Source organism: Ochotona curzoniae, unplaced genomic scaffold, assembly GCF_017591425.1.
Source record: "Ochotona curzoniae isolate NIBS_2020 unplaced genomic scaffold, NIBS_Ocur_1.0 contig_64, whole genome shotgun sequence".
Classification (NCBI taxonomy): Eukaryota; Metazoa; Chordata; class Mammalia; order Lagomorpha; family Ochotonidae; genus Ochotona; species Ochotona curzoniae.
In genome coordinates this window covers 41,915,730-41,940,249 of record NW_024466502.1, presented here as the reverse complement: position 1 = coordinate 41,940,249, position 24,520 = coordinate 41,915,730, and the positions used below count along the sequence as shown (strand labels likewise).

General features: G+C 45.6%; 1 protein-coding gene and 1 pseudogene across 1 annotated transcript; one reads left to right on the top strand and one right to left on the bottom strand.

The window, feature by feature from the left end:
* Window positions 1-24,100, bottom strand: SERP2 (stress associated endoplasmic reticulum protein family member 2). The gene is made up of 3 exons (XM_040991045.1): window positions 24,002-24,100; window positions 17,140-17,212; window positions 1-464 (listed from the first exon to the last, which is right to left on the bottom strand). The coding sequence occupies exons 1-3, from the start codon at window positions 24,083-24,085 to the stop codon at window positions 424-426; spliced, it is 198 nt and encodes a 65-aa protein (XP_040846979.1). The 5' UTR covers window positions 24,086-24,100; the 3' UTR covers window positions 1-423.
* LOC121163510 lies at window positions 6,233-7,523 on the top strand (annotated as a pseudogene).
* Window positions 24,101-24,520: the final 420 nt, after the last annotated feature.

Below are 24,520 nucleotides of genomic sequence, written 5' to 3'. Positions count from 1 at the left end.
AGGTAGAACGAAGACATTTATTTGTAAAACCAGCTCCCTGTGGAGGAGAGCTTGCATCCGTGGGAAGGAACCGAGCCCCAGCGCGCTTCCAGAGGACCACATGCAGACAGAGTGAGAGCAAGTGAAGACCTGCAGGCAATGCCACCGGCTGCCCTCTCCCTTCCCACCCCTCTCTCCCCTGCGGTGGCCCACAGCAAAGCAAAATGTCCTTTCTGCTTGAGAACGCTGACGCCCCCAGATGTCCCGTGAGAAGGCAATTTAGTCTGACATCCACGACGAAGCGCTCAGGGAACAATCGAGAGAGCCATTTTCCTATTCCGGGTGGCTCGTTTGCTTCCCACAGATGCCCGGCTGCACGCTTCTGTGGTCCTCCAACCGCCTACCAGCCCATGAGAGGGAAGCTGAGACAAATCACGGGTCTCCTCACATGCCCATCCTTATGCTCTGGATGATCTGAAAGATAGCTGCAAGAGGAAAACAAAAGACACAGCTCAGACACCAGACAGCACGCAGCTGGAAACCCAGCCCCTAGCCAGCCCCTAGCCAGCCCCCACAAGCCCTTGTGGGGCTGGCTCATAGCTGATTAGATATTTCCTAACAAGGAGTTCAGTTAACAAGGGGTCACTGAACTTCTTTAAAGAGGCAGCCAAGCTGTGTCTGCAGATGGATGCCTTAGGGATTTATAGATAAAACTCCTGCTAATTCCATGGGGAGTCGTGGCCAGAAATCCCTGGGGCACTGAGCGCAGCCCTGGCCCCTGTCCCCAGCAACACGGGTGGGTGCTGCTGCTGCTGCGGCGAGGGGATCTGGGCTTTGGTGCAGAAACAACACTCATTAAACAGGTCAGTGAATCTGCCTTTTCAGAATGCCCATGACCTGTAAAAATAATCAGGCCAGGTGCTCCCAGCAGTGGTTCCAAGGCAGGCTCTGGCTGCCCAGAGCCCCACACACAGGTGCAGCTTCCAATCCTGGAACTCTCCCCTGAGTGACAATGATGTACTCAGAGTTCTGGCTTGACCAGCTGGGCTGATGTGAGCAGCCTGATGCCCACAGACAAGTCCTGGCACCCTCACCCTATTCCCAGATTTTCTGGTGAGAACCCATTAGAAAGCTCCCAGCCTGGTTCTACCCATGGGGACTACAAATGTGTCCCAGCAGAGGACGAGCTTGCCTTCTCCTCCTCCTTTATTTTGTTTTATCTTCCCCAGCAAGCCAAGTTGGCACTGATGAAGACCATGGTAATGCTAAGAGGTACTGAAGAGTATTTGCTTTTTCAATTTTTATTATCATCGGATTTAATCACATATAAAAACAGAATAAACACTGAGCTTGTAGGGATCCAAGCACCTCTCTCCTTCACAGAGCCATCCTGGAACATCTTCAGGAACACAGCTTCTCAAGTGCCTACACACAGGACCTGCAGAAGTCTCAAGCAACAAGTTGGCTGAGGTTTCAGCATCCAGTACCATTGAACTTAACGCACGATACAGGCAGAGCACCCCTTATCCAAGATGTTTTGCACCAAGAGGTGTTGTGGAGTTCATATTTTCTTCAGGTCCCTGAACATCTGATTATGCTTACAAGAATCAGATATACGGAGGCTAAGATATAACTCTAAAACAGGAAACTCACTTGCATTTAATCTAAACCTTCTACATGTTACTTAAAGGTAACTGTCCATTATTGCAAATAAATCTGTGTATGCAGCAGTTTCTGTTATAGGCATCTCCAATTCTGGCATATCTTTCTTTCCCAAGGTTCAGATGTTGGAGCTTTTATGTTTTCTGAAAGAGGAATGCTCAATCTGTACGCTGTGTCGGGTATTGTACTTTGGGGATAACAAAGAGAATTCACACACTGGTTCCTTGGGGGAATCTTTCTTAGATAGCTGGAGCTTAAGGACAAAGGACTAACACATCTTCTTCTTCTTTTTTTCTAAAAAATATGCTTCTTATTTTCTAAATTTAAGAAGCTGTTGTCACTACCTTCTTAACCTGGAGATTTTAAGCATGATATACATGTTAACTTTTCATGAACAATCAGGGTCACTTTCATGAGAACAATCACCAGTCAGACTCTGCTGTAACAGTCTTAAGGAGGATACACAGTGTCTGGCACCCACTGAGTTCTGCTTGGCTGTCCACTGGAGCTCTCCTGTCTGCTTATCTTTTTTTTTTTTTCTTATCGCTTTCTCTCATCTTTGCTACTCTCATGTCAATCTATCCTGGGCTCTTCCTGGCCTTTGTTGCTGTACACTGAAAGCCAAGCCTGCTAAAATTGTGCATAACATCTGGGCCAACCCAAGCCATGGGAATGTGAAGGGCTCTTTGGGTGACACAGAGAGGAGTTGTTCCTTTCACAACTTGTGACATTTTCTTTTGGTTGCACTCAAGAGATGCCTTTGGCTTATTTCCGGTTCTTGGGGGTCCTTGAGAAGGAAACCAATGAATAAGCTCAAAGAAATAACTGATGTTTCTATCCTCCTTTTACCAAGGCACTCAAGAAATAAGAATGAACACAGATTCTGGGTTCTGGTTTGGTAGGAATGCCATGAGGCAGCTGTATATCCAATATCATTAGGAAAAACAATATTTACACCTACCATGCCTCAGACTGTGCACTTGGGATCAGAGGGCTGAATATTAGGATGACACGGGATTGGGTTAATCACAGCTGCTGATCAAATTTAACTCCTTTGAGGCATTTCAAAGAAGATTTCACTTTCTGTGACAGGGGATCAGAGTACTTGATGTCATAGGCATTAAATGACAGGATATCTGAAGGCTCCTCATGTACTGAGGATGCAATGAATGGTAGCAGGTGTTGCCATCATTTTTTAAACATGGAATATTCCTTGTCCAAAATGCTTGGAATCAGAAATATTTCAGATTTCAGATTTTTCCCCCAATTTGGGATATCTGTATATACATAAAGAGACATCTTGGGCCTGGGGCCCACGTCCAAACACAAAATTGTTTTCAAACATACCTCATACACATGGCCTGAAAATACAAAATTTCTAGTGCACTTGCATTTTGACTGTGACCTGTCATACGAGGCCAGATGTGGGACTTAAACTTGTGCTGGCAAACAGAATGTTCCAGATTTTGGAGCCTTCTGGGCTTCAAGGATAGAGCTGAGAAGTTGTCAACCTGCTTCTGTCACTGTCACAATGCCTACTGCTTTTTAATGTATGAACATAGACTAGTGTTCAATAGCATCCAGCCTTCATGATGTGAACTTTGGGATGTTACCACACAATTCTGAGCTCACTTTTCTGTACTGATAAAACTGTATATGGTCAATACCTATGAGGATAATGACATACAGAAGAGAATTGTCCTTAAAGAACATTCAGGGATGTTAGTTCTGTGTCTTCATCTTATCCTCAGAAAAGAAATCATTGGTGGATATGGGTCAACAAATAGGAATCAGCCTACGTCTTGGCTCATCATACCCTCTATGTCCGTGAATGCTTCAATAGTTCTAGAATGATAAAGACACTCAATTATTTTTTAGAGAACTGCAAATTTCTAAAAAAAAATGCTCAAAAAATTTGCATGTCTCAGAGTAGTGCCACTTACAGTGAAACAATTTACCCAGTTCTTTGAGTCTGTGTTAGAAAATAAAGGTTATTGTTGATCGTCACAGAATCCATGCACTAATATGTAAAACCCCAATAATTCTTACATGTTTATATGTGATCCTGACCCCTCTTGGAGAAATGTCTTTGAATGAAATCTCTTTTTAAGTTCACCACTTACTTCTACCTCTAAGATCACAAGAGATATGGTTGTGTTTATGACTTCTTTTTCAGCTATAGCAATGTCTTCAAGAAGTTTTCCATGCCTTATATTAATTGTAACTCTGTGTGCCTGCCCATATTGACTGGCAGAGAAACCCCAGCCTTCCTAAAGCTGACTTTCAGAGCCAGCAAACAGGAAGGGAGCTAACAATGGAGTTCAAAGAGGGAGAAGAAGCAGGGAGTCTAGACCCTGACAAGTTCATAACTTAACAGTGGGTGAACAAAGCTGAGAAAATAGCCAATCTGGCTGCAGGAGCTAGGCGTAGGGTAGGTGAGACAGCAGGGAGGAGAGAAGCCAAGAAAGGGAGGATGGCAGGCATTCCAAGTGGAGGATCTGACCCCAGGCATGCTCAATGGTGCAGAGAACTCTCAGCAAGAGCAGGAACCATAGGATCAAGAGCCTCGGCACTCTTCCACCTGTGTTTAAGAACCTGGCCTGGCTCACTTTATCTGATCACAGCTCTCTGCTCTTCCAACTCCAGCTTTCCACGAAGTCCTTAGGCTGTATCAGTCACTCCCATCCCAGAAACAACACTTGGGCCATGTCGATCAGTGAGCTTTCTTCACTTTCACACCCACTTTTGAAGAGCTGTCTAAATGTACTTTCTCTGTTTCCTTGCCTTTCATGCCCTGCTCAAACTACCCACTCTGCTTCTGCTCTTTCCCGTGCCACTGAAACACCTTTGCTAAAGCCACAAGTAATCTCCATGCAAATCACTCCATGCTCACTCTTCTACCTCCTCTTGTCTTGCTCCCAGCAAGAAACTCTCCTTTCCTTTAGCCTCCGAAACACCAGTCTCCTAGTTCCAAAGATTCCTCCTACTCTCTGGCTCTTGCCTCTAAGCTTGTTTTAAGGGATCATCCTCCTCCACCCAATCACTAAACAAGAGCATCGCAGTTCCTCCATGAGCATCACTGGCTTCCTTCCCCCTAATCCATGTCTTTCTGCTGAGTGGGCCAGTCCTGGGCTGCAGTTTCTATCGTCGCTCAGTTGTTGAGGACTCAAACATGTGTGCCCCCAGCCTGACTTCTTGGAGCTCTGGATGCACCCCCAATGTCATTGACTTGACATCCACATACTCCTAAGTGTCTCAAAGCATCTCAGACATAACAGGAACTCTTCACAATTTCTTCCCACTACCTAAACTGGCATCAGTGTCTGCTTTCTGCCATCCCTGGCACTTCCAGTTGCTGACCCAAACTTGCAGATGTTCCTTAAGGGTCTTGGGATTGTGCACCCTTCTCTGCATGCCCCAGAAACCACCTTAGTCCCAGATCCATCACCCCTCCCCAGGCTCCTGTGGGGAGGATCTCTTGCACCTCATCTATGCTTTCTTTTCTTCACTCCTTTTTTCACACTTCAGCTAGACCGATCCTTTAAACAATAGCAAATAGCATGGTGTCACCCCATGTTTAACACCCAAAGCTAGCTTCCTACTTCTTGATCCTTGATGAGGCCTCTGTTCTCTGCATATTCTGCTGTCTGTCTGTCTGTCCAGACTCTCCTTTGCATGACCCTTTCCCTCACATGGAACATCCCCCTCACAATTTCAAAAGCGTCTGGCTCTTACCACAGGATTTTGGCCTCTGTCATGATTTCTGTCTGCAATGCTTCCCTACCCTACCCAATCACCTAAGTTAGTTCTTCCAAAAAGCCTTCTTTGGCCTCTTGGAGCAAGGTTTTCAAAATGAAGCATGTACCCCAATCTCCTGGGGATGTGTGAAAACACAGATGCATGGCTGAATTCGCAAATCTAAGAAGGGGACTGCGAACCTGGGACTCTAACAAGTTCACAGGGCTGTTGAGGCTGCTAGTCCAGGGAACATAGTTTTAGAACCACTTACCCAAGTGCCAACCAACTTGTCATGTAATAAGCTTTCATAGCCCTATGTGTCTCTTCTTCAGACACTTTTCTGGCTGCAAATTCTCATGGTTTAGCATGATTAATTGACTAAATCATCTTTCTTTTCTACTAGATTGCAAAAGACTGCAGTTTTGTCAGGTTAAGTAGATCTATCTATCTTTATCTAACAAATGCAAGGTTAATCATTGCAAAAAGCACAAAGAAAGACATACTTAAAATATCTCAGATGACAACTTTGCAAACAAAAAGATTTGGCATCCAATGGCTTCCTTGAAGTCCAAATGTCTTCAGAGTTCAATATCCTGAGGTTGAAGTCAATCCATGTGGGCTATCATTTCAAAAAGGCTTGACACTGTGTCATCCCAACCCACTGTGACCCCAAGGACTGAGCCATCCAAGCTGAGAGGGTGTGCCCAACAAACACATGGGTGATATAACAAGTGAATCTCACAGGAAACTGTCAGAGCTGGAAGACTGCCAGGGGCTAGGAGGCTGCATGAAGCCAGTTTTATTGAAAACAAATAGTGGGCATCACTGGCAAGTAAAGAACATGGTGGCCTTGATGCCTGACCATGGAGATGTGAGCCTCCTGCGTGAGGAGCAGACGAGGACTCTCTCCCAGCATGGCAGTGCTGTGGTGGTGAATGAAGACTTCTGGCCCCAGAGCTACTTCCACTCTGGAGTTGAGATGATCTGAATGGCATTCACTTACTCTAAGGAAGGCAACACTGAGGCAGCCTTTACCTTACACAACAAATACATCACACTCTTTATTGAGAAACTACCATAGCATCAAGACTACAAATCGGCAGTCATCCTTAAACACACACACACACACACACACACACACACACACACACACACACACACACACACACACTAAAGAAATTAAAGAAGGATGCATTTACTAAAGCAGAAGGCTGAGCAGTTAAAATGATACACCAAGGAATATATATATAATATAAGGAGAAAAAGAAGGAAGCAAAGGAATCTGCCCGAAATATGGCCATCCAATAAGAACTGGAAAAGGAGAGGCAGAGGGTAGTATAACAGAAGCAACAGCAGCTAGCATAGGAGCAGTTCCATGACTTTGAGGAGATGATCTGGATCCAGGAGCTGGAAAAAGAACAACTGAACATTGTACAAAGGTTTGGGAAGATGGACCCTGGCCTAGGTGGTCCCCTGGTGCCTGACTTGGAAGGGCCCTCCTTAGATGTATTCCCCACTTCACCTGTCTCACCATGCAGCCTTTAGACTGTAACACAGCTGTAAGACCAGCTAAGCCACCTGTGGTGGACAGGTCCTTGGAACCTGGAGCACTGAGCAACTCAGAAAATATTCCTACAATGGATGGATTGTGTTATCCACACCAGGGAGGCTGTGAGCACAGTTTCTCCAGTTAGCCAGTGCCAACACTGCCCGGAGAGCAGAGACCTTTGGAATTCTCTGTGGAAAACTGAGTTTACCATCACTCATGTTCTCATGCCTAAGCAAAGAGCTGGGTCTGATTATTATAATACAGAGAAAGAAGAACTGGTCCTCATCCAGGATCAGCAGGGAATCATCACACTGGGCTGGATCCACATGCATCCCACCCAGACTGCCTTCTTCTTCAGTGCTGACCTGCACATCCACTGCTCCGGCCAGATGATGTTGCCAGAGTCCATAGCCATCGTCTGCTCCCCCAAGTTTCAGGCAACTAGATGTTTTAAACTAACTGACCATGGGCTAGAAGAGATCTTTATTGTCGCCAGAGAGGAGGTCACCCTCACAGTAAGGATCCACCTTTGTTCTGTAGCTGTGGCCACATGACTGTTGTGGACAGAGCCATGACCATCACAGACCTTCGATGAGAGTGTGACTCAGAGATGCATTCTCAGAACCAGAGAGCACCTCAGTGTACAGCAGCCCCCTCCTTTAAGCTTTCTAGGGAGAGAACTCTGGAAGATTTTTCTTAGGCAGAATAGAAAGCAGGGGGCATCACCTGGGGGAGAACTGATTTTATGTTTCTGGTTTGAAAAGAATTACTTGAATGTACTTTTGAAGTAAGTCTGAAAAAGGATGACCACACTAAAATAACTGTAACTCAAAAGTTAAGTGGAAAGACCGCCATAACGGACACCCACATACACTTTCTTCTAGATTCTCCAGCTAACATTGTTTTCCTCTCAGTGATTCTTCTAATGTATCTGCCAACTTGTTTATTCTTCACCTTTGAACTGAATCAGGGCATCTCTGCAGAGACTTGGAAGCCATTTGGCAAATGACTGGAGTTTTCCTGTGCTTTCTCGGCATGTTGACGAAGCTGCTATGTGAGGGACAGCTCCCGCCATCCATCCAGACAGGGAGACTGACAAAAACCCCAGAAGGGCGGTTGTTTTCAGGAATCATTTATGTAACAAATGTTTCAGGATATTTAACTTAAAAAAAAAAAAAGAAAAAATAGTAGATGAGAACAGAGCAACAGAGCACAAGGGAGCTTCCGAGCAGAGAAATTAAAGTAAGCTGGAGGATCGTCCCCTTCTGGGATAAGACAACCCTAGAAATCAAACAACTTATGATTTTTCATTTAAAAAATGAAAATAAACTAGTTTGTAAGAGAAAGTATGAGCTGTTTGGCAGATCAGTAGAAATGTCAGGAGACAAGATACTACAAAATTAAATCCGCACGCTCTCTGGAAGAATCTGTACCAAGAAAGTCAAAAGCAAAACACTATTTTCTGGTGGTTGTCTAGGTGGCAGCAGGAGACGGAGAAGAGAGGGAAAGAAGACAGATGGCTGAGACAGGAGGGGACAAACAGATGTGGTCAGGCAACAGGTGTTAGTAGCAAGACAGTAAGGCCTATCCCATGTAAAAACAGCAGAAAGAGTCCTCTGAGGGAGAGACCACAAAGACCCCCAAATGCTCCAGGGAGCTCGGGGTCTAGGATGGCAAATCACAGGGGTGGGGCTGCAGGTCACCTGGAGGGGGCTGCTGGCTGAGGAGCCATCTTCTGCAGTTGTGCCACTCATGTCCCAAGGAAGGAACTCAGCGCACATGAATGGCCTTAATCTTTCCCTCTGGGGTAGTCCTGTTCTGCAAACATCTGACTGGCTAGTCTCAATGGAGTTTCTCCAGACACTGTAACTTTGAGAATGTTCTGGACACCTCCAGGAAAGGCCAGTGTCTAGGAGGTCAACCTGCAAACATGGCAAATTCAAGTTTGTCCTGGAATAAGCATCCAGCAAGTGTAAGGGAAGTGGAAGGGGCACAAGTGGCCCAGTCAAGAAGCATCCTGAGCTGGGGCCAGGCTTCTTGCATCTGGGGGCAGACACATGAAGGAGAATCTCTGGAAAACATACCTTTTCAGGCAGGAAATCAGAGCTTTTCGATGGTCATCGGCTTCAGGTTTGAAGCTGGTGGAAGACTTTTGCACCCTAGTCCTTTCAGGCACAGAGGGAGTACAGGATGATAGCAGATGGGTTCTTGAGTCTCAAAGAGTTAGGTTTGGGTACCATCTCCCACACTGTTCAGCCAGAGGATGCTTACTGGTTTCCTCCATATCCTCCATCCTTAGCTTTGTGGTGTGGGAGAATAACTGTAATAGCTTGTTGGCAGGGACTGTGCAACGAGATGCAAAAGGCAGCGTAGGGCATGACAGTCCAACAGGAAGTTCCTACAGCATGGTAGCAAGATCATTGTATGAAAGAATCTTTTTTTCCATGGCCAGCTTTCAAGAGTTCTTTCCAGAAGCAGAGGTGACACTACTGATTCTCTGGCTTATGAGTTCTACACATCTAGGTGGCAGCTGGTAGCTGGTCTGGTTCATGCAGGTTTCTTTGTATCTCAGAGTCACACTATCCATATTGTAAGCTTTCTTATCAGACATCACAAAGGAAAGCAATGACAAAGGTCAAAATGCAAACTGCTTTTTCCTTGTAAGTATGCAGAATCTCAGTGAGGTCAAGAGGTAGGAGAGCAGCCAAAGAGCCACATACAATTACAGCAGCAGCAGACAGATATAATATCCTTACTATGACTCACACAGTTCCCATGCTTACTCATGGTCAATCCTCAGCATTACTTGTCCTGAGGATGCTGGGAGCTAGAACTAGTATCATCGGCTTCTAAGAATGGGACAGATGAAGGGGCAAGCAACTTAGACAAGCCCCCACAGCTGCTACAAAGTGACAGAACAGGTTTAAAGGAAGGGGGAGAAGCTCTGGAGTTGGAGCTCCTGACAATCATGCTAACTGCCTGCTGGCCCACACCTGGATGGCTGACTTGGTGGTTTTCAACCAACACATCCCAAACTGTATACTTCCTCCCATGTCGTGTGCCTGGGAAACTTCAGGGGCAGTTAGCAGTTCACAGGGTGACATTGTATAGCTATTGGACGTGGCACTCACTGCTCTGATTTTCAACCTTTGGACTCAAAGGGTGCACCAAGAAGAGTGCACCAAGAACTGGTGAGCCCCCAAGAGGACCACACAAGAAGGGGTTTGAGAGGATGCTGAAAGGAATGGCCCTCTGTTCTCCCATGTGTCTCTAGTACCTCTACTACTTAGTGTAACCCCTCCTCCACACTCTTTAACATGAACAGGGGGTCCTAAGGGTGAGGGAAGGGCCAGGGTGACTCTTCCAGAAATGGAAACACCTTCCCCACACGCCATTCTGCATCCAAAAGGTAGGAAATTGGACCACCTGGAGCATGAGTTTTCAGGAACAGGAAATGTTTAACTCAATGAATCACTTCTTTACATCTATTCTGAAAAGGTTATCTTATAAAAGGTCTGGGGTGTGACATCGTCTCTCTCTCTTTCTCCCTATTGTTCCTTGCTGGGAGGCAAAGGCCTGGGACAGAACAACAGAAGGATATAGTCTGATCACAGACAGACAAAAGCAACGTCATGTGCAGGAGCAGGGGGGATGTTCACGCCGAAGAAACCTAGCTGACAGGCAAGGACCCTGCAACAACAGGCCAGCTCTGGGCCAGACACAATTTCTTCTTTGATGAACCAAGAAGGCTCAGATACAGGCTCCCTTCTGGTACTGGGAAAGCCAGAACATGCAGCAACACAGGGCAGCATGCCACACACACACACACAGACACACACATAAATCCTGACCTACTACCATCACACACAAATATCAATGCACGCTTACTTGACTAGGACATATACTTTCATTTGTTTCTCTTTTGGATTTGACAAAGAGCTCTGCAGACTTACAAAAAATAAAAAGGGTGGACATTGTTTTACTTGAGTTATGCCAAGAGTGCCTGGGGATTGACACCCACGTTAGCTTCAAGTTTTCTGCTAATGCACCTGGGAAGGCAGCAGATGCTGGCTCAAGTGTTTGAGTTCCTAACACCCAAGTGGGAAACCCAGGTGAAGTTTCTGGCTCCTGGCTTCAGCTCAGCCCAGTCTTGGCTACTGGGAGCATTTAGGAAGTGAAAAAGCAGACAAAAGAGGTCTCCTTCTGTCACTTTGCCTTTTAAAGAATACCAAGCATCATTTATAATCCCTGCCTAGGTTCCTTCCTATCAAATTATGATCTTTTTGCTTTTTTGCTTATTCAACTATCTATTTAGTGAAGCATTAAGCCTTTGACTATAAGTTAAAATAAACATATTATTTCAAAAATTAAAAAAAACAGCAACATAAAAGACTAAGGGCTGAAAACCCATCAGTCTAAATTTCTGTTGTTGGAATGAACTTAATTTTTTACAATTTAAAAAAGTTGGAAAATATAGAAAAGTATAAAAACAATAAGAGTCACTAGGAAGACTATTAGCCTAGAAGTTTCCCTTCGATGAGGGGCATATGCTTGTCAGGTTCATTAATTCTTAGGCCTTGACAACCATTACATTTCTCATAATCTCTGATTAGGAAATAAGTGTCACAGGTGGCCAGAGAGATATTGGAATCCATGAGAGAAAAACAGTTTGAGAAAGTGAAATGGGTACAGCTGGCACATCCCAGATTCCCTCTGAGTACCAAAGGATGATGGGAACGGAAAGGGGGCTCCGCGGAGCCCAGCTCAAACGTCCTGTGAGTTATAAGGATGAAGGAGAAAACAACCATACTGCAGAGTAAGTCTCCGATTGTTGCTCCTATTAATGAATAGTATCACAGCTTGGGTTTCGAGCAGATCACACCAGATCACAAGACACATAACTCATTCAATTATCTGAACAGCTAGCATCTTAAATAAAAGACCTAATTTCACCATGTCCGTTCTTGGTAAAGAGCAAACTTGAAAACACTGAAGACAGTTGGCCTGTGGGCACCGTGACACAAACAGCATACAAAATTAGAGAAGCCAACGATGAGGAAGTGGCCCTACTGTGTCCACAGCACACATTACTAATCAACTATTGCCTACCGCACCATGGAGACTTACTGTGGTCTGAGAATCCTTTCCAATCAAGCTCTTAAAAGAGCTGAGGACAAAAGGGAGGGGGGTAAACAAACAAACAAACAAAAACCAAGGGTAAGGCCCAGGCAAACATAAAAATGCTCAGGTTCCAAAGTGGTGTGGGTAAGTGCGTCGACCCACGTGTGTCTCATACAGATAGCAGCTGATGTCTCTGCTTGACAGCGTCTTTGCAGATAGCAGCCTAGATGGACATTCTGGGTCACACTGTCTCCAAGTCTGGAGATAAAAACCAAGCACTCTCCAGAACACGGGCAGGGCTTGACACTGGGGACAGGGAGGGAACCCGGATGAGCTGCTTATCTGGAAAGAAGCCCCACTGCCTGCAGAGATGGTAGTAAAAGCTTTTATGAATCTATGAGAGAAAGGACAAATTCTTTGACAAGGACACTTGAGTTCCTTGTGGAATTCAATGTGGAACTGGATTCTGGGAGATGGAGCAGGGACAAATCCAGCCCATCCAAAGGGCTCAAGTGGAACGAACTTCCTAGTCAAGACTTGAACCTGATAGTGTCTGGCCTAGGTGGGATATTAAACCCCAGGGGATTTGATGGAGGGCTCTGACTGAGAAACAGGTGTCAGAAACACCAACAGAATAGTAACAACAACTAATGAAACAAAAAGTAACAAAACAAGAGAGGGGCAGGGCTTGAGATATCCTCATTGGCCAATTCCATGTCCCCCAAGAACACACTGCTCTCCTAGCTTTGATTAGCTCACAAAGAAAAACGCCTACAGCCGAGCAGCCACATGTAAGGGTTGTATCAAGGAACTGTCAGTCACGTTTATTTCAGATTCAGCTGCATGGCAGCCCCTCCTTCTTCTGGGCGGGTGAGATGTTGAGGCTTTATCACAGGGGAGAGCGGTCTCACGCCCTGGAGTGTCATCACGGACCACTGCTCCCACTCAGAGCACTGAAACGGGGCCTGTGAGTCTCCAATAGATAAAGCCAATGCGGGGACCTGAAATATGCAGCTTGGGAAGACGGACAGGTGCATGGCAGGATCAGCCTCCTGCGCATGATTGACAGTTCCATGGTGCTGTCCCTTCCCACAAGGGCTAGGGGGCTGAGGTGGGGGCTGGTGGAGCTGCACCTTAGAGCTTTATCTGAACCAACGCTTTTGTTTTCAGAACATTCCATGTCAGGCCAGCCCTTGGAGGGCTTCTTACTAGCTCTAGTTCCTTAAGGAGGAAATCAATAGAGGGAGAGTACATCACTTGCTCAAGGTTAAGCAACTGAAAAACAGCAAATGGAGGCTCTGAAGACCCATCTGATAGATTCCAGAAGCTTCCCTTCCTTTGGAGGCCTCTTACCCCCTCACTGCCAATCAGTCTGTTTACAGAGTGTGCTTGCCTAAGACACCTTTCGCAATCATGGAAAGTGTAAATTTACTTACTTGGAAAGGGGTGTATTTAGATAATTTCCCCAACTCTCCCTCACCCCAGGAATGTTGTAGAAGTTACAGTCATGTATCCAAGCAAGAAGTAAAAGCAGGGCCAGGCTGGACTCAGACTTGGGGACCCTAAGGCAGCTCCAGGAGGTCTGTGATTTCATCTGATTTCCCAGCGGGAGGAAAGGATTTGCAGGGTATTTGTATCAGGGGTCCCTGGGTGCCTGGTCCATCCCCTCCATACTGTCCATACTGTCACTGTTTTCCTTCCTTCCCTTATCTGGCTTTTGTCAGCACCACAGGCATGCAAGGAATGTCCAGGGAGCAAGAAGGCTGCAGTGGGAGAGGCCAGGCTGGAGAGGGAGTGGCAACACATGACTGTCATCTTTTCGCAGCTTAATTTCTTTCTCCACATACTTCAGAGTAAAGGTGACTCTTTAGGGAGCGTACACTTAAGCTCCAACTTTTACCAATCCTAATTCTTTGCCAGAATACAGCTAGAAGAATCAGACAAGATGTATGTTCCCTGCTCCTTGCCTGACCCAAATATGTATTTACCCCAGGTGCACTGGCACTATTTTTAAAAAGAGAACTTCACCCAACTCATCATCAATTAGAATGGTAGGATCATAGAGTAAGGTAAGACAAAGCAAGTGAAAGTTCGCAAGAGTTTCTGATCAGTGATCAAAATTTTCACTCATATGAGACTATTTTAGTCTTTTCCTTAGCATTTATGTACAAATATACACTTGCTGTGTATTGTGTAACCAGGCTGTTATGGTGCAATAGGTTAAGCCACCACTTGTGACCCTTGCATGCCTCATCAGAGCACAGCTTCCCCCTAATGTGCCTAGGAAGGTGGTGGAAGATGCTTCACTGCTTGGGCTCCTCTCATCCACATGGGAGACCTAGCTGGAGTCCCTGGCTCCTTGGATGAGGCTTGGCTGAGACAGACCTGGCTATTGCAATCAACTGGAAGTGAACCAGCAGATGAAAGATTTCTTTCTCTCTCTCTCTCAATCTATCTCTCCTCTATTGCTCTGCCTTTCAAATAAATAAATTATTAAAAGGCATTTGAGAATAGTAACTAGTTATAGGAAGGCAAAGAAGGAAAGATGATATTCAAGTTAATTGAAACTCAGAGAAAGGAAACTTGAGCCTGGCACAAGGACAAAACTTGCTCAAAGGAGAGAGAGCTCATAGAAAGGAATGGGGAGAAATGGTTGCCTTAGAACTTGCGTGCATCTGCATGAGGGTAACGCGCAAGGGCAAGGCTAAGTTCTGAGTGTGTACATTGCCCAGTTGAGTGTCAATGGGAAGGGATCTTTCCAGTCTTGGACTCCAACATTGGGCACAGATGTAGACAATCTGGTGTCTACAAGAGGGCGTTTTGCCTTAAGCAGAGAATCTAGGTGAGACCTGAGGAAACTTTCTTTTAACTATGCTGAAAAGATGGGTAGGAGCTCTGGCCCTTGACCCTGTGAAGAGTGGAAGCTCTGTAAGATGCAATGAAGTGTGACTAACCTCAGACAGGTGGTGATGGAGACGGATCTAAAGGAGCCATTGTGTTTTTCATGACATGTTCGGTTTAGAAAAGGACATGCACAAAGATAGAAGGACACGGTCCCAAGGACAACCTGAAATGGCTGACACATTTCTGCAAGAATACAGCCTGCAAGCTGAGGCTTGCAAAAGTTTGCTAAAGTTGACATAAAAAAAAAAGAGAGAGATGGTAGTGGATTATTTCCGGTTATAATTAGAAAAAGGGATGAGGCCCCTTAATTAGGGGTCATGGTAACACATTAACAAAGAAGAGTGAAACAAGACAACTCAGTTTCCATTTTTTATTTAGTTTCCCAATAAAAGCAAAATGGTCTTGTAACTAGAAAGACTTTCAGAAGCTTCCTTATGGGAGCACTAGGAACTAAGGAGAGGAGAGGCATAGCAGGAAGTGGCATAGCCACAGACCTGCAAAGTCCCAGGGCCAAGGATGAATTCAGAGAGAGAGAGGGAGGGAGAAAGAGAAAGAGAGAGAGAGAGAGAGAGAGAGAAAGTGAGCGAGCCAGAGTGGCTCACAGAGCCAGTATACTTGAGCTTGGAGAAAATGCCAGAACCTGAGAATTTTAGAGGATGGCTGGTAGCAAATGTGCCAAATGGCTCAAGAGGGAAAGGTTAAGTCCCTGCTGTACGGACCAATAGGCCTGGGGAAAAACTGTAGGCCTTAAAAAATTCATGAGAGGTTTCTTCCAAAAGGAAAAGATGGTTTTGAGAACTAGGATGAAGTTCAAACAGGCCAAATCAAACAGCTCTTCTGGCCTTGCCCCCTTCTATATTATTTGAAGGAGCAAGCTGGGGAAGGCTACAGTTCCTGTCTGCCCTGTGTTCAGTCCTTGGTCATTCTGAATATCTGGGATTCTGGGACCCAACCTGTGGTCTGAAGCCTTGGGCCACTGCCACGTCATGTCCCTCATGCAGTCACCTTGTTCATCCTCTTTTTGTCTGTTCTTCAAAACTCAGTGCAAACAGCGCCTACTCTTAGAGACTTACCCTTTTGCCCAACATGATTGGAAATGCCTTATCCACACTTGCCAAGCACTGTGCATACCACGCAGTTACTCTCACAGTGGCCTTTCCTGGGCTACAAGCTGATAACCTCTTTATCTGCCTTTCCCAATGCCTGCAAACTCCCAGAGAGGTATCATTTCAAAGCCTGGCACAGTGCCAGGCACACTGGGACCCTCATATCATGACAGTTATCTGAGCAAGCTTGCTTAAGTCTTCAAAGTTAACCTAAAGTCGGCAGGCTGTCTCGGTGTTCCATGGACTTCTCTAGGTCTAGACTTTACTCAGTGACTTGGAAGTATAATATATTTTCACAGACTGAAAGGCTTGGAAACAAAGATAATTAGCTCAAGGTTCAGAACTGAACAATTTATGGACCGGTTATATGCCTATAAACACAGATAAGCTTTTTCATATAAGTTGATTTTTAATAGTTTCCTGTAACACACTAAAGGCTTAGTTTTGTCTGTTTTGTTTGTCGGTGGAATTCCATGACAACAGCTGAGGCAATGTATCACAGTTAAGTCCGTAGGTAGTGGTAGAAATATTGCATCAATATACCCTTCATGACAATGTATGGAGACCAGCAACCATGCCAAGGCTGCCAACAACAGCACTGAAAAACAACTGCAGGGGGCTGTCCGCCAGCACCTCCCCACCTCCACCCACCCCATCTGTGCAGGTGCACATTTGTGAGTTTGTACAGTGCTCTCAACTTGCCACTTTGTAGGTTCAAGGCACCCACATCATAAGGTCAAAGACTCAGCTCTGCAGAACTCTCTCATAAGACATAAGGCCTCTCCTTCTCTCTGGATTTTATTACTGGCAGACAGGAGCTGCACTTTCTGTTCTAAATGCTCTTTTTAGCCTGCTGTTTCACAGCATAGTTTTCCCACAAAAATCACTCTGTGATTATGACTTGAGAAGATATTACTTCTGTCTTTCCCTTAATTAGGAACAGAAATCAAAATTACTAAGATTCAGGTTTAAGGTGGTAATTAATTTGAATCTGGTCCAATATGCTCTAGTATTTACTTTGTGAATTAAATATGTGACTTGTTCAGGACAGTGATTGGAAATTCAGTGAAACACCCGTACCTGAGCCACAGACCACAAAAACAAACAGTGCTAACAGCCATGGTCCCACGGGGTATTTCTCCTCTTGCGGCCTCTAAAAGAAAAAGGGGAAAAGAGAAAAAGTGAGATTAGGGTCACTGATGTCTTAAGGGGTTCCTGACTATTTCCAAGCTTGTGCTAAGTACTAGGCACTCTGTGAATGAGATGGACTCAGTCTTATACCTCAGCGGGCAAAGATGAAAAAATATGAGATTGACTTTGGAACTGGTTTATAACAATGACCTGATTATCATCCCCAGAACTCAGGGACCTTTGTCTTTCACACACGGGAACTCCAAAAAGTCTGTGGAAAATGGAATGAAAAGATATGTTTAAGGGGTGAGAGTTCCAGCACAGTGATTTATAGACACTACTTAGGGCACCTGCGCCACACATGGCAATGCCTGAAACCAAGCCTCCCCTCTCTGCTTCTGCTCCAGACTCCTGCCAATGCACCTGGAAAGGCAGGCAGCATCAGGTGAGGGCTCAAGTAGTTGGGTTCCTGCCACCTATGTAGGAGACCCTGGTGGAGTTTCTGACTGTTAGATCTGGCCTGGTTCACCCCTGACTATCACAAGGGGAATGAGATGTGAATGGATCAATTCTCTCACCCTCTCTCTTTCTCATTGTATCTTCCCTTCTCTTTTCACTGTTCTTTCAAATAAATTTTTTTTAAGAAAATCTAAAAGAATTTGCTCTGGCATCAAAACTTCAAAAATTCAATATATATATTTTCCATGAAGTTTTTAAAAACCTTTTATAGTTTGGGGGCAGATTGAGTATAAATCCATAACCCAATACAGTGATCTGGGAGAGAAAATGACCCTAACAACAACTGCTTCCATCTGTGGCAACCAAACTCTATGCTAGGCACCGTGCTAGGTGGTCTGTACCAGTTATTTCCAGCACACACAGTCCCTGGAAGGCAAATATTATTATTTCCATTTTGTCAGGATGACAGAGTTTCAAAATTTTTTAACTTGGGCCAGAACGAAGATTCAAGCTTAATACAGAATCTGAGTGTTTCCCATGTAATTAATTCATTTTAATTTCTGCATCCTGAATTGCAAGCATGATATGAGTGTTCAAATTTTTTAATACTGTCTTGCAAACAAACAAACAAAAAATTGGGCAGTCAGAGCAGTTGAAATCCCTGGGATATGAGACGTACCACAGCAACTGTGAGTGGTTGTGAGGGATGAGGCATTACATAATCAAGCTCCCAGTTTTAGCTAAACTCAGCTTTGGAGAAGTCACTGCCTTCTCGGGGCAGCAGAAGGGCCTGCTGCACCTGCAAAAACCTTGCCTCACATGTCTCGTGCCCTTCTCAAACCCAAAGTGCAGACTGATGAGAACACTTTCCCATGGTACACAGAGGACCATGTGCATACAGGGCCTGCAGCCGCTACCTACCAGTGACACAGAAAACATATTCTGGAAGGGGAGAGTAGGAGGCTGAACAACAAAAGCTCACTTTTCCTCATTAGCTTCAGCAAACGATGGACTGTGTTCAATATAAATGATAGAACTCAAACATAAAAACATGTGGCAGGGTAGACACAGGGGCTTGCCTCTTGGTTGAAATCATAAAACCCACTTTCCCATTTCTTTTAAATCTTGTTGATTTTTAAAAGATTTATTTGTTAATTTTTAAAAAATTTTTCTACTGGAAAGGTGGATATACAGAGAGGAGAGACAGAGAGGAAGATCTTCCGTCCGATGATTCACTCCTCAAGTGAGCGCAACTGCCCATGCTATGCCGATCCAAAGCCAGGAGACTCTTCCGGGTCTCCCATGCGGGTGCAGGGTCCCAAAGCTTTGGGCTGTCCTCGACTGCTTTCCAGGGCCACAGGCAGGGAGCTGGAAGGGAAGCGGGGCTGCCGGGATAGAACGGGCACCCATATGGGATCCCGGGCATGCAAGGGGAGGACCTTAACCACTTGCACCACCGCGCCGGGCCCTATTTTTATGGGAAAGTCAGATATGCAAAGAGGAGGAGAGACAGAGAGGAAGATCTTCCATTCGATGTTTCACTCCTCAAGTGGCTGTTGTGGCTGGACCTAAGACCATCCAAAGCCAGGAGCCAGGAGCTTTTTCTGGGTCTCCCACAAAGGTGTAGGTTTCCAAGGCTTTGGGCTGTCCTCAACAGCTTTCCCAGGCTACAAGCAGAGAGCTGGATGGAAAGTGGAGCTGCTGGGATTAGAGCCAGCGCCCATATGGGATACTGGCGTGTGCAAGGCAAGGGTTTTTAGCAGCTAGGCTACCATCCTGGGCTCATTGTTGATGGTTTAAGATTCAGCATTGTAAAGTCCGGGCTACAAAGTGTGTTTGTGTCTGTACCAATGTGACAGCTACAGATTTACACTCCAGGCAGGTAATGTTTCCATGGCCAGAGGGTCAAGGTCGCTGTAATTAAGGATGTAATTGAAATGTTGAGAAACTTTTAGTAAAGCATCTAGCCAAAAAAGGACAATCTTTGATTCTCACTATAGGCATTTTCCTGTAAAATCTGTCATATATTAACAAAACAAAAGCTTAACATACATTCTAAACTCATGTTAGAATGTAATAATAGGCTTGGCTTCATCAAAGAGTACTCACTTTACTATAGACAAAGTAGCAGTTCCTTAGTTCTTAGCTTACCTATTACTGCTCTAGGGAGCCTTTCCTCTGATCTTGCTTGGCTTACTTTTTTTTTTTTTTTAGATTTAGATTTATTTATTTTTATTGGAAAGTCAGATTTTACAGAGAGAGAAAGAGAGACAGAAAGATCTTCCATCTGTAGGTTCACTCCTCAAGTGACCACAACGGCTAGAGCTGAGGTGATCTGAAGCCAGGTACCAGGAGCTTCTTCTGGATGTCCCACTCGGGTGCGGGATCCCAAGGCTTTGCAGGTTTTGGGCTGTCCTATGCTGCTTTGCTAGACCACAAGCACGGAGCTGGATAGAGAGTGGAGCAGCTAGTATTCAAACTAGTGACCTTACAGAATCCTGGGTGTGCAAGGCTAGGACTTCTGCCACTAGGCTAACATGCTGGGCCCAACTTGGCTTACTTCTTATCATTTGGCCATGAACTTCTTCATAGCATTTATTACTTTGTGCTTTTGCCTCTATTCTTGTGACATACATTTTATTCCTACCTCAATACTAGACTGTAGACTCCTCAAGGGCAGGAGGCACTGTTTCAATTTTCCCAGGCATGACTGCAGTGCAATGCTAGCACAGAACTTTTAAAACATTACCTCAGGCTCAGCAAATGTTCACAGGATAACAAGTAAGAATACAAGGTTCATCAAATATGATTTCTTAAGTTGGGTAAGGTCAGAGTCCAGGAAGGATACTGTGTTTTTATTAACACCTCCTAATAGGTGGTAGTTTATGAGCATATTTCTCATACTTCAGGGGTATAATGTGTCAATGGCAGGTGGACTTTGACTAAAGATTCAGTTGTTCACTGGTGATCTACTACCACTTCTATGCCAGGAGGTCACACTGCAAGGGGGCAGGAGTTGCTCTTGACCAGACAGAGGAAACATCAGTCTTTAGTAATGCAAAAGAGACCTTGATCATTCCAGGGCATTTAAGACCATGTAGAGCTCACATTATGCAAATAACAGAGCTATGAAATAAGATACCTAAACAGGGTGTGTCATGTCCTTTTTCCCTCCTCTTCCACCAGCTTCCTAACAAGTTGTCATAGTTACAGTAACCCATTCTGTTGTCACTATTCCACTAATGCTACATTAAAAAAAAAATTTTTCATTTCTGCTCTCTTTCGAGCAAAGCCAACAAGTGAATTCAAGAGCCTGTAAATGGATTGTGGGTCTAGTAAAAATCCAAATGAAGTACTTTACCTCTCGTCTGTAGGAAAACACATGCTGGAGTGTGTGACATGAAGATCTTTTTTATCTTTTTTGATGACATTCTCCAGTGAATCAATGTGACTTGGCGGCTCTTGGAGGCCAGAAACCCTTGGTTAATCATAATGCCAATATGTCATTTACTGAGAACTTTGGCTTCCTATTGACTTGGAACATGTGCAATCCCATTGGGATGATTCATACAAGCCCAACTCTATTGCTAAAAATGGTGGGGAACACAGTAGCAATTTGATGAATGTCATAGCTCACTGCAAACATGAGTTTGCTCCTATCTAAAGTTCCAAAATGTCAGGGAATAGTGTTCCCTGTGATACGGTAACAGTTGGGGAACTCAGAAGTTGGAAATTCCAGTTCTCCATTCTGAAGAAGTTACCGTTAATTACATAATAATTATTCCAGTTCTGCTTCTTGGATTAATTTGCTGTCTGGGAGAATGATACTGATTTACCCTGTGGCTACTAGCTAATAATGAAATACTGAAGCATCTGCACACAATTAAAGCAGAAGTTGATTTCTAAATAAGGAATCTGAATTTTCAGTTAGAGTGTATACATATGGTCCCATTTACTCAACTTCATCCTGAAGAAGCTGCCTTGCAAGTGACTTTTGTCAAACACATATTCATCTTTGACTTGTAACTGGTAAAAATGAAATAGGATTTAAAGAGTTCCTTTTTGAAAGAGAATTTCACTTTCAGTTTTGGATGTTGATCCACCTACAATAAAGTTAACTGAAAGGCTCTCCAACCAACTGAAAATGAAAACTGATTGGGGCTTGGTTTGGAAACCTTTCATTACAAATTTAGTTGGGCCATTAAAAAGCCCTCAAAGGCGCCAGGCACTCTCTCAGGACCCACCCAACTGTATATCAGAGCCTTTTAAAATGCACTCATACTACATATTAAATATAATTTTGTCATATCTCTGAAAGTTGGGTTGCCTTGAATTGCAGGTGATTACATTTTCTCAATATTTAAATAATGTTTTCCTAATTTTTCCATTTTCTTTTCTTGTTTTATAGCCACTAATGTCTGTTTTAGGTTCCAAGCGCAATCTCATGGTCTTGCAAAGTGAGATGTGGCAGACACTGAGTACAGAGCCAGATGGATAAAACAGCCCTGCAAATCAGTTCCATGATTTGAGTTGGTCTTCAACTGAAACCAGTGAACAACAGAACTCCAATTCTTCGATCAATGAAAAAGAACCACACACAAATAAGGCTTCAGCTAGTAGGTCTGATAGCTTAACAAAGATGAATTGATCTCTGGGGCTGACAGGATAGTTCAACTAGCTAATCCTCCACCTTGCTCCCCCAGCAATCCATATGGGTGCTGATTCTGGTTGTTCTACTTCCCACCCAGCTCCCTGCCTGTGGCCTAGGAAAGCAGTAGAGGACGGTCCAAAGCCTTGGGACCCTTTATCGGTGTGGAAGACCAGGAGGAGGTTCCTATAGGAGACCCAGAGGTGGCTCCTGGCTTCAGATTGGCTCAGCTCTGGCTATTGCGGCCATTTGAGGAGAGAACTGGTGGATGAAAGATCTTTCTCTCTCCTTTTCTCTGTAAATCTGTCCCTCCAATAAAAATAAATGTCTTACAAAAAAAGAATAATTCATCTCCAAGGTTTATAAAATTCTGTCTACTTTCATGTCAATGAAAAATTGCTTTCCGATATCAATATGGCATTTTTTTTTTCCTGAGTGAACATGAGGAAAACATAGATCTGTATGGAAAAAGATAACTCCAGATCAATGGCACGTTAACTTTTGAGTTCCCTAATCACAACTAAAGGATCCACTGCCCAGGTGAAAGAAAGTTAAGTTGCATATGAAGCTCTAAACCCAAGGCTCCTGGGCCACAGTTTGTAAGAGCAGGAACTCCCACGTGTGATTATAGACCCAGTTTTTGGCTCAGCTAATCAAAACAGTACCATATCTTTGACGACAAGAAATTGCCTCATCTAATCTCCGAGACTATGCAGCCAAACTCCAAGCTTCAGCTGGACTTCCACTGAGCTGTACAGACTCCGGGAGCCTTTGCTCATAGGCTTGGAGACCAGCTCTACCCAGCAGGCTATCTGACTCAGGCCCCTGAACGCCCAACATCAGAGATCTGGCCTTTTCAGGGACGTGCGGGGGGGGGGGGGGGGGGGGGCACCTGCCTTGCTGTAAGAACTTCCCCTGTGCCCAGCCATAGACTCTACTTCAATCTCCAGGTGCAGTTTGGGGGAGCACAGAGTGCCTGGCAGTAAGATGTTTTCTCCAAGGCCACCATCAGAATGAGCCTGAATTTGCGACAGGGTCCAAGAAGGGAATACTGCATTTAAACGTCAGCCCAGCAGCCAACGAAGGTCTCACAAGGGAAAAAGCCGCAAAAGCACAAGGGAGGCTGGAGAGAAATGGGGGTCCCATTCTTGTTCCCCACTTCAAGTCCTTTGGAAGGATGCAGGGGGGCCGTCACAATAGGCTGCTGACAAACCTGTGGTATGTGTGTTGAGAAGGGAGGATAGGGGTGCAGTCCCAAGATGGAGAGATTGCTTAAGCAACCTTCATTCATTCAATCATTCATTCCACAAATAAGTTAGTATCCATAAGGTTCCAGGCCCTGTGTCACGTTCCTTGATTTAACTGGGCCCTATGTGATGTGGCTTTTTCCATTTCACCCAGGGAGTAGGGTCCCCTTCTTTGCTGGGGAGGCTGCTCCAAACCATCAAGGGCCCTCGGCAGCCACTCCTAGAGAGGTCACAACCAACCAAGGCCCTGCGTTCCTGTCCCCCTAAGCACCCCAACCCTCCTTACTGCAGGGCCTAGCTCGGGGATCCCCCTCGGTAGGACCCCACAGGCCCTGTGGGCCGGTCTCCCAGAGCAGGAGGCGAGGCCAGGGCCCCGCGTTGGACCAGCCCGGCCCCGCCCCGCCCCGCTCCGCCTGGTCCTGCCCGCGCGGCTCGGCCGGCGCCGCCCCCGCCTTACCAAGGTTTTGGCTACGTTCCCCCTCTGGGTGATGTTTTTGCTGTGCTTCTCGTTAGCCATCCGGATCCGCTGTTTGGCCACCATGGCTCGGGCGCGGTGACACGCACGCGGCTGCCACCTGCAAAGATTTCCCCCCCAACCCCGCGCGTTAGCCCCTCCGGCCGGATCGAGCGCGTCCCGCCGAGGCTCCCGTGGCCCACCCGGGCGTTGCAGGTGGCAAGGCACCGGCCGAGTCCCCGGCGCTCCCGCTCGCGAGCCCTAGCGAGCCAGCTCCGGGGAGAGGCCAGAGCCCGGACGGAAGTAATCTCTCATCTCAGGAAACCCTCTCCAACTTCCTCGCCATCCTTCCGGTCCCCCCAGCTACCTACCCAGCGCGGCCACCCAGGCGGGTGCGGCCGCGGGTCCCCCCGCGCCCAGTGGCCAGAGCGCGAGCTGAGTCCCCTGGACCGAGACCACAGGGCGTCCGAGTTTCGCGGCCGAGCGCGCGGGGGCCCCGCGTTGGCGCGTCGCGGCGATGGT

Coding starts and splice junctions, on each gene's coding strand:
- SERP2 (XM_040991045.1), bottom strand. CDS start 24,085: ATGGTGGCCAAACAGCGGATCCGGATGGCTAACGAGAAGCACAGCAAA. Junction 17,213..24,001: donor GGAACGTAGCCAAAACCTTG/GTAAGGCGGGGG, acceptor TTTTTCTTTTAG/AGGCCGCAAGAGGAGAAATA. Junction 465..17,139: donor TTTTGTGGTCTGTGGCTCAG/GTACGGGTGTTT, acceptor TTCCTCTTGCAG/CTATCTTTCAGATCATCCAG.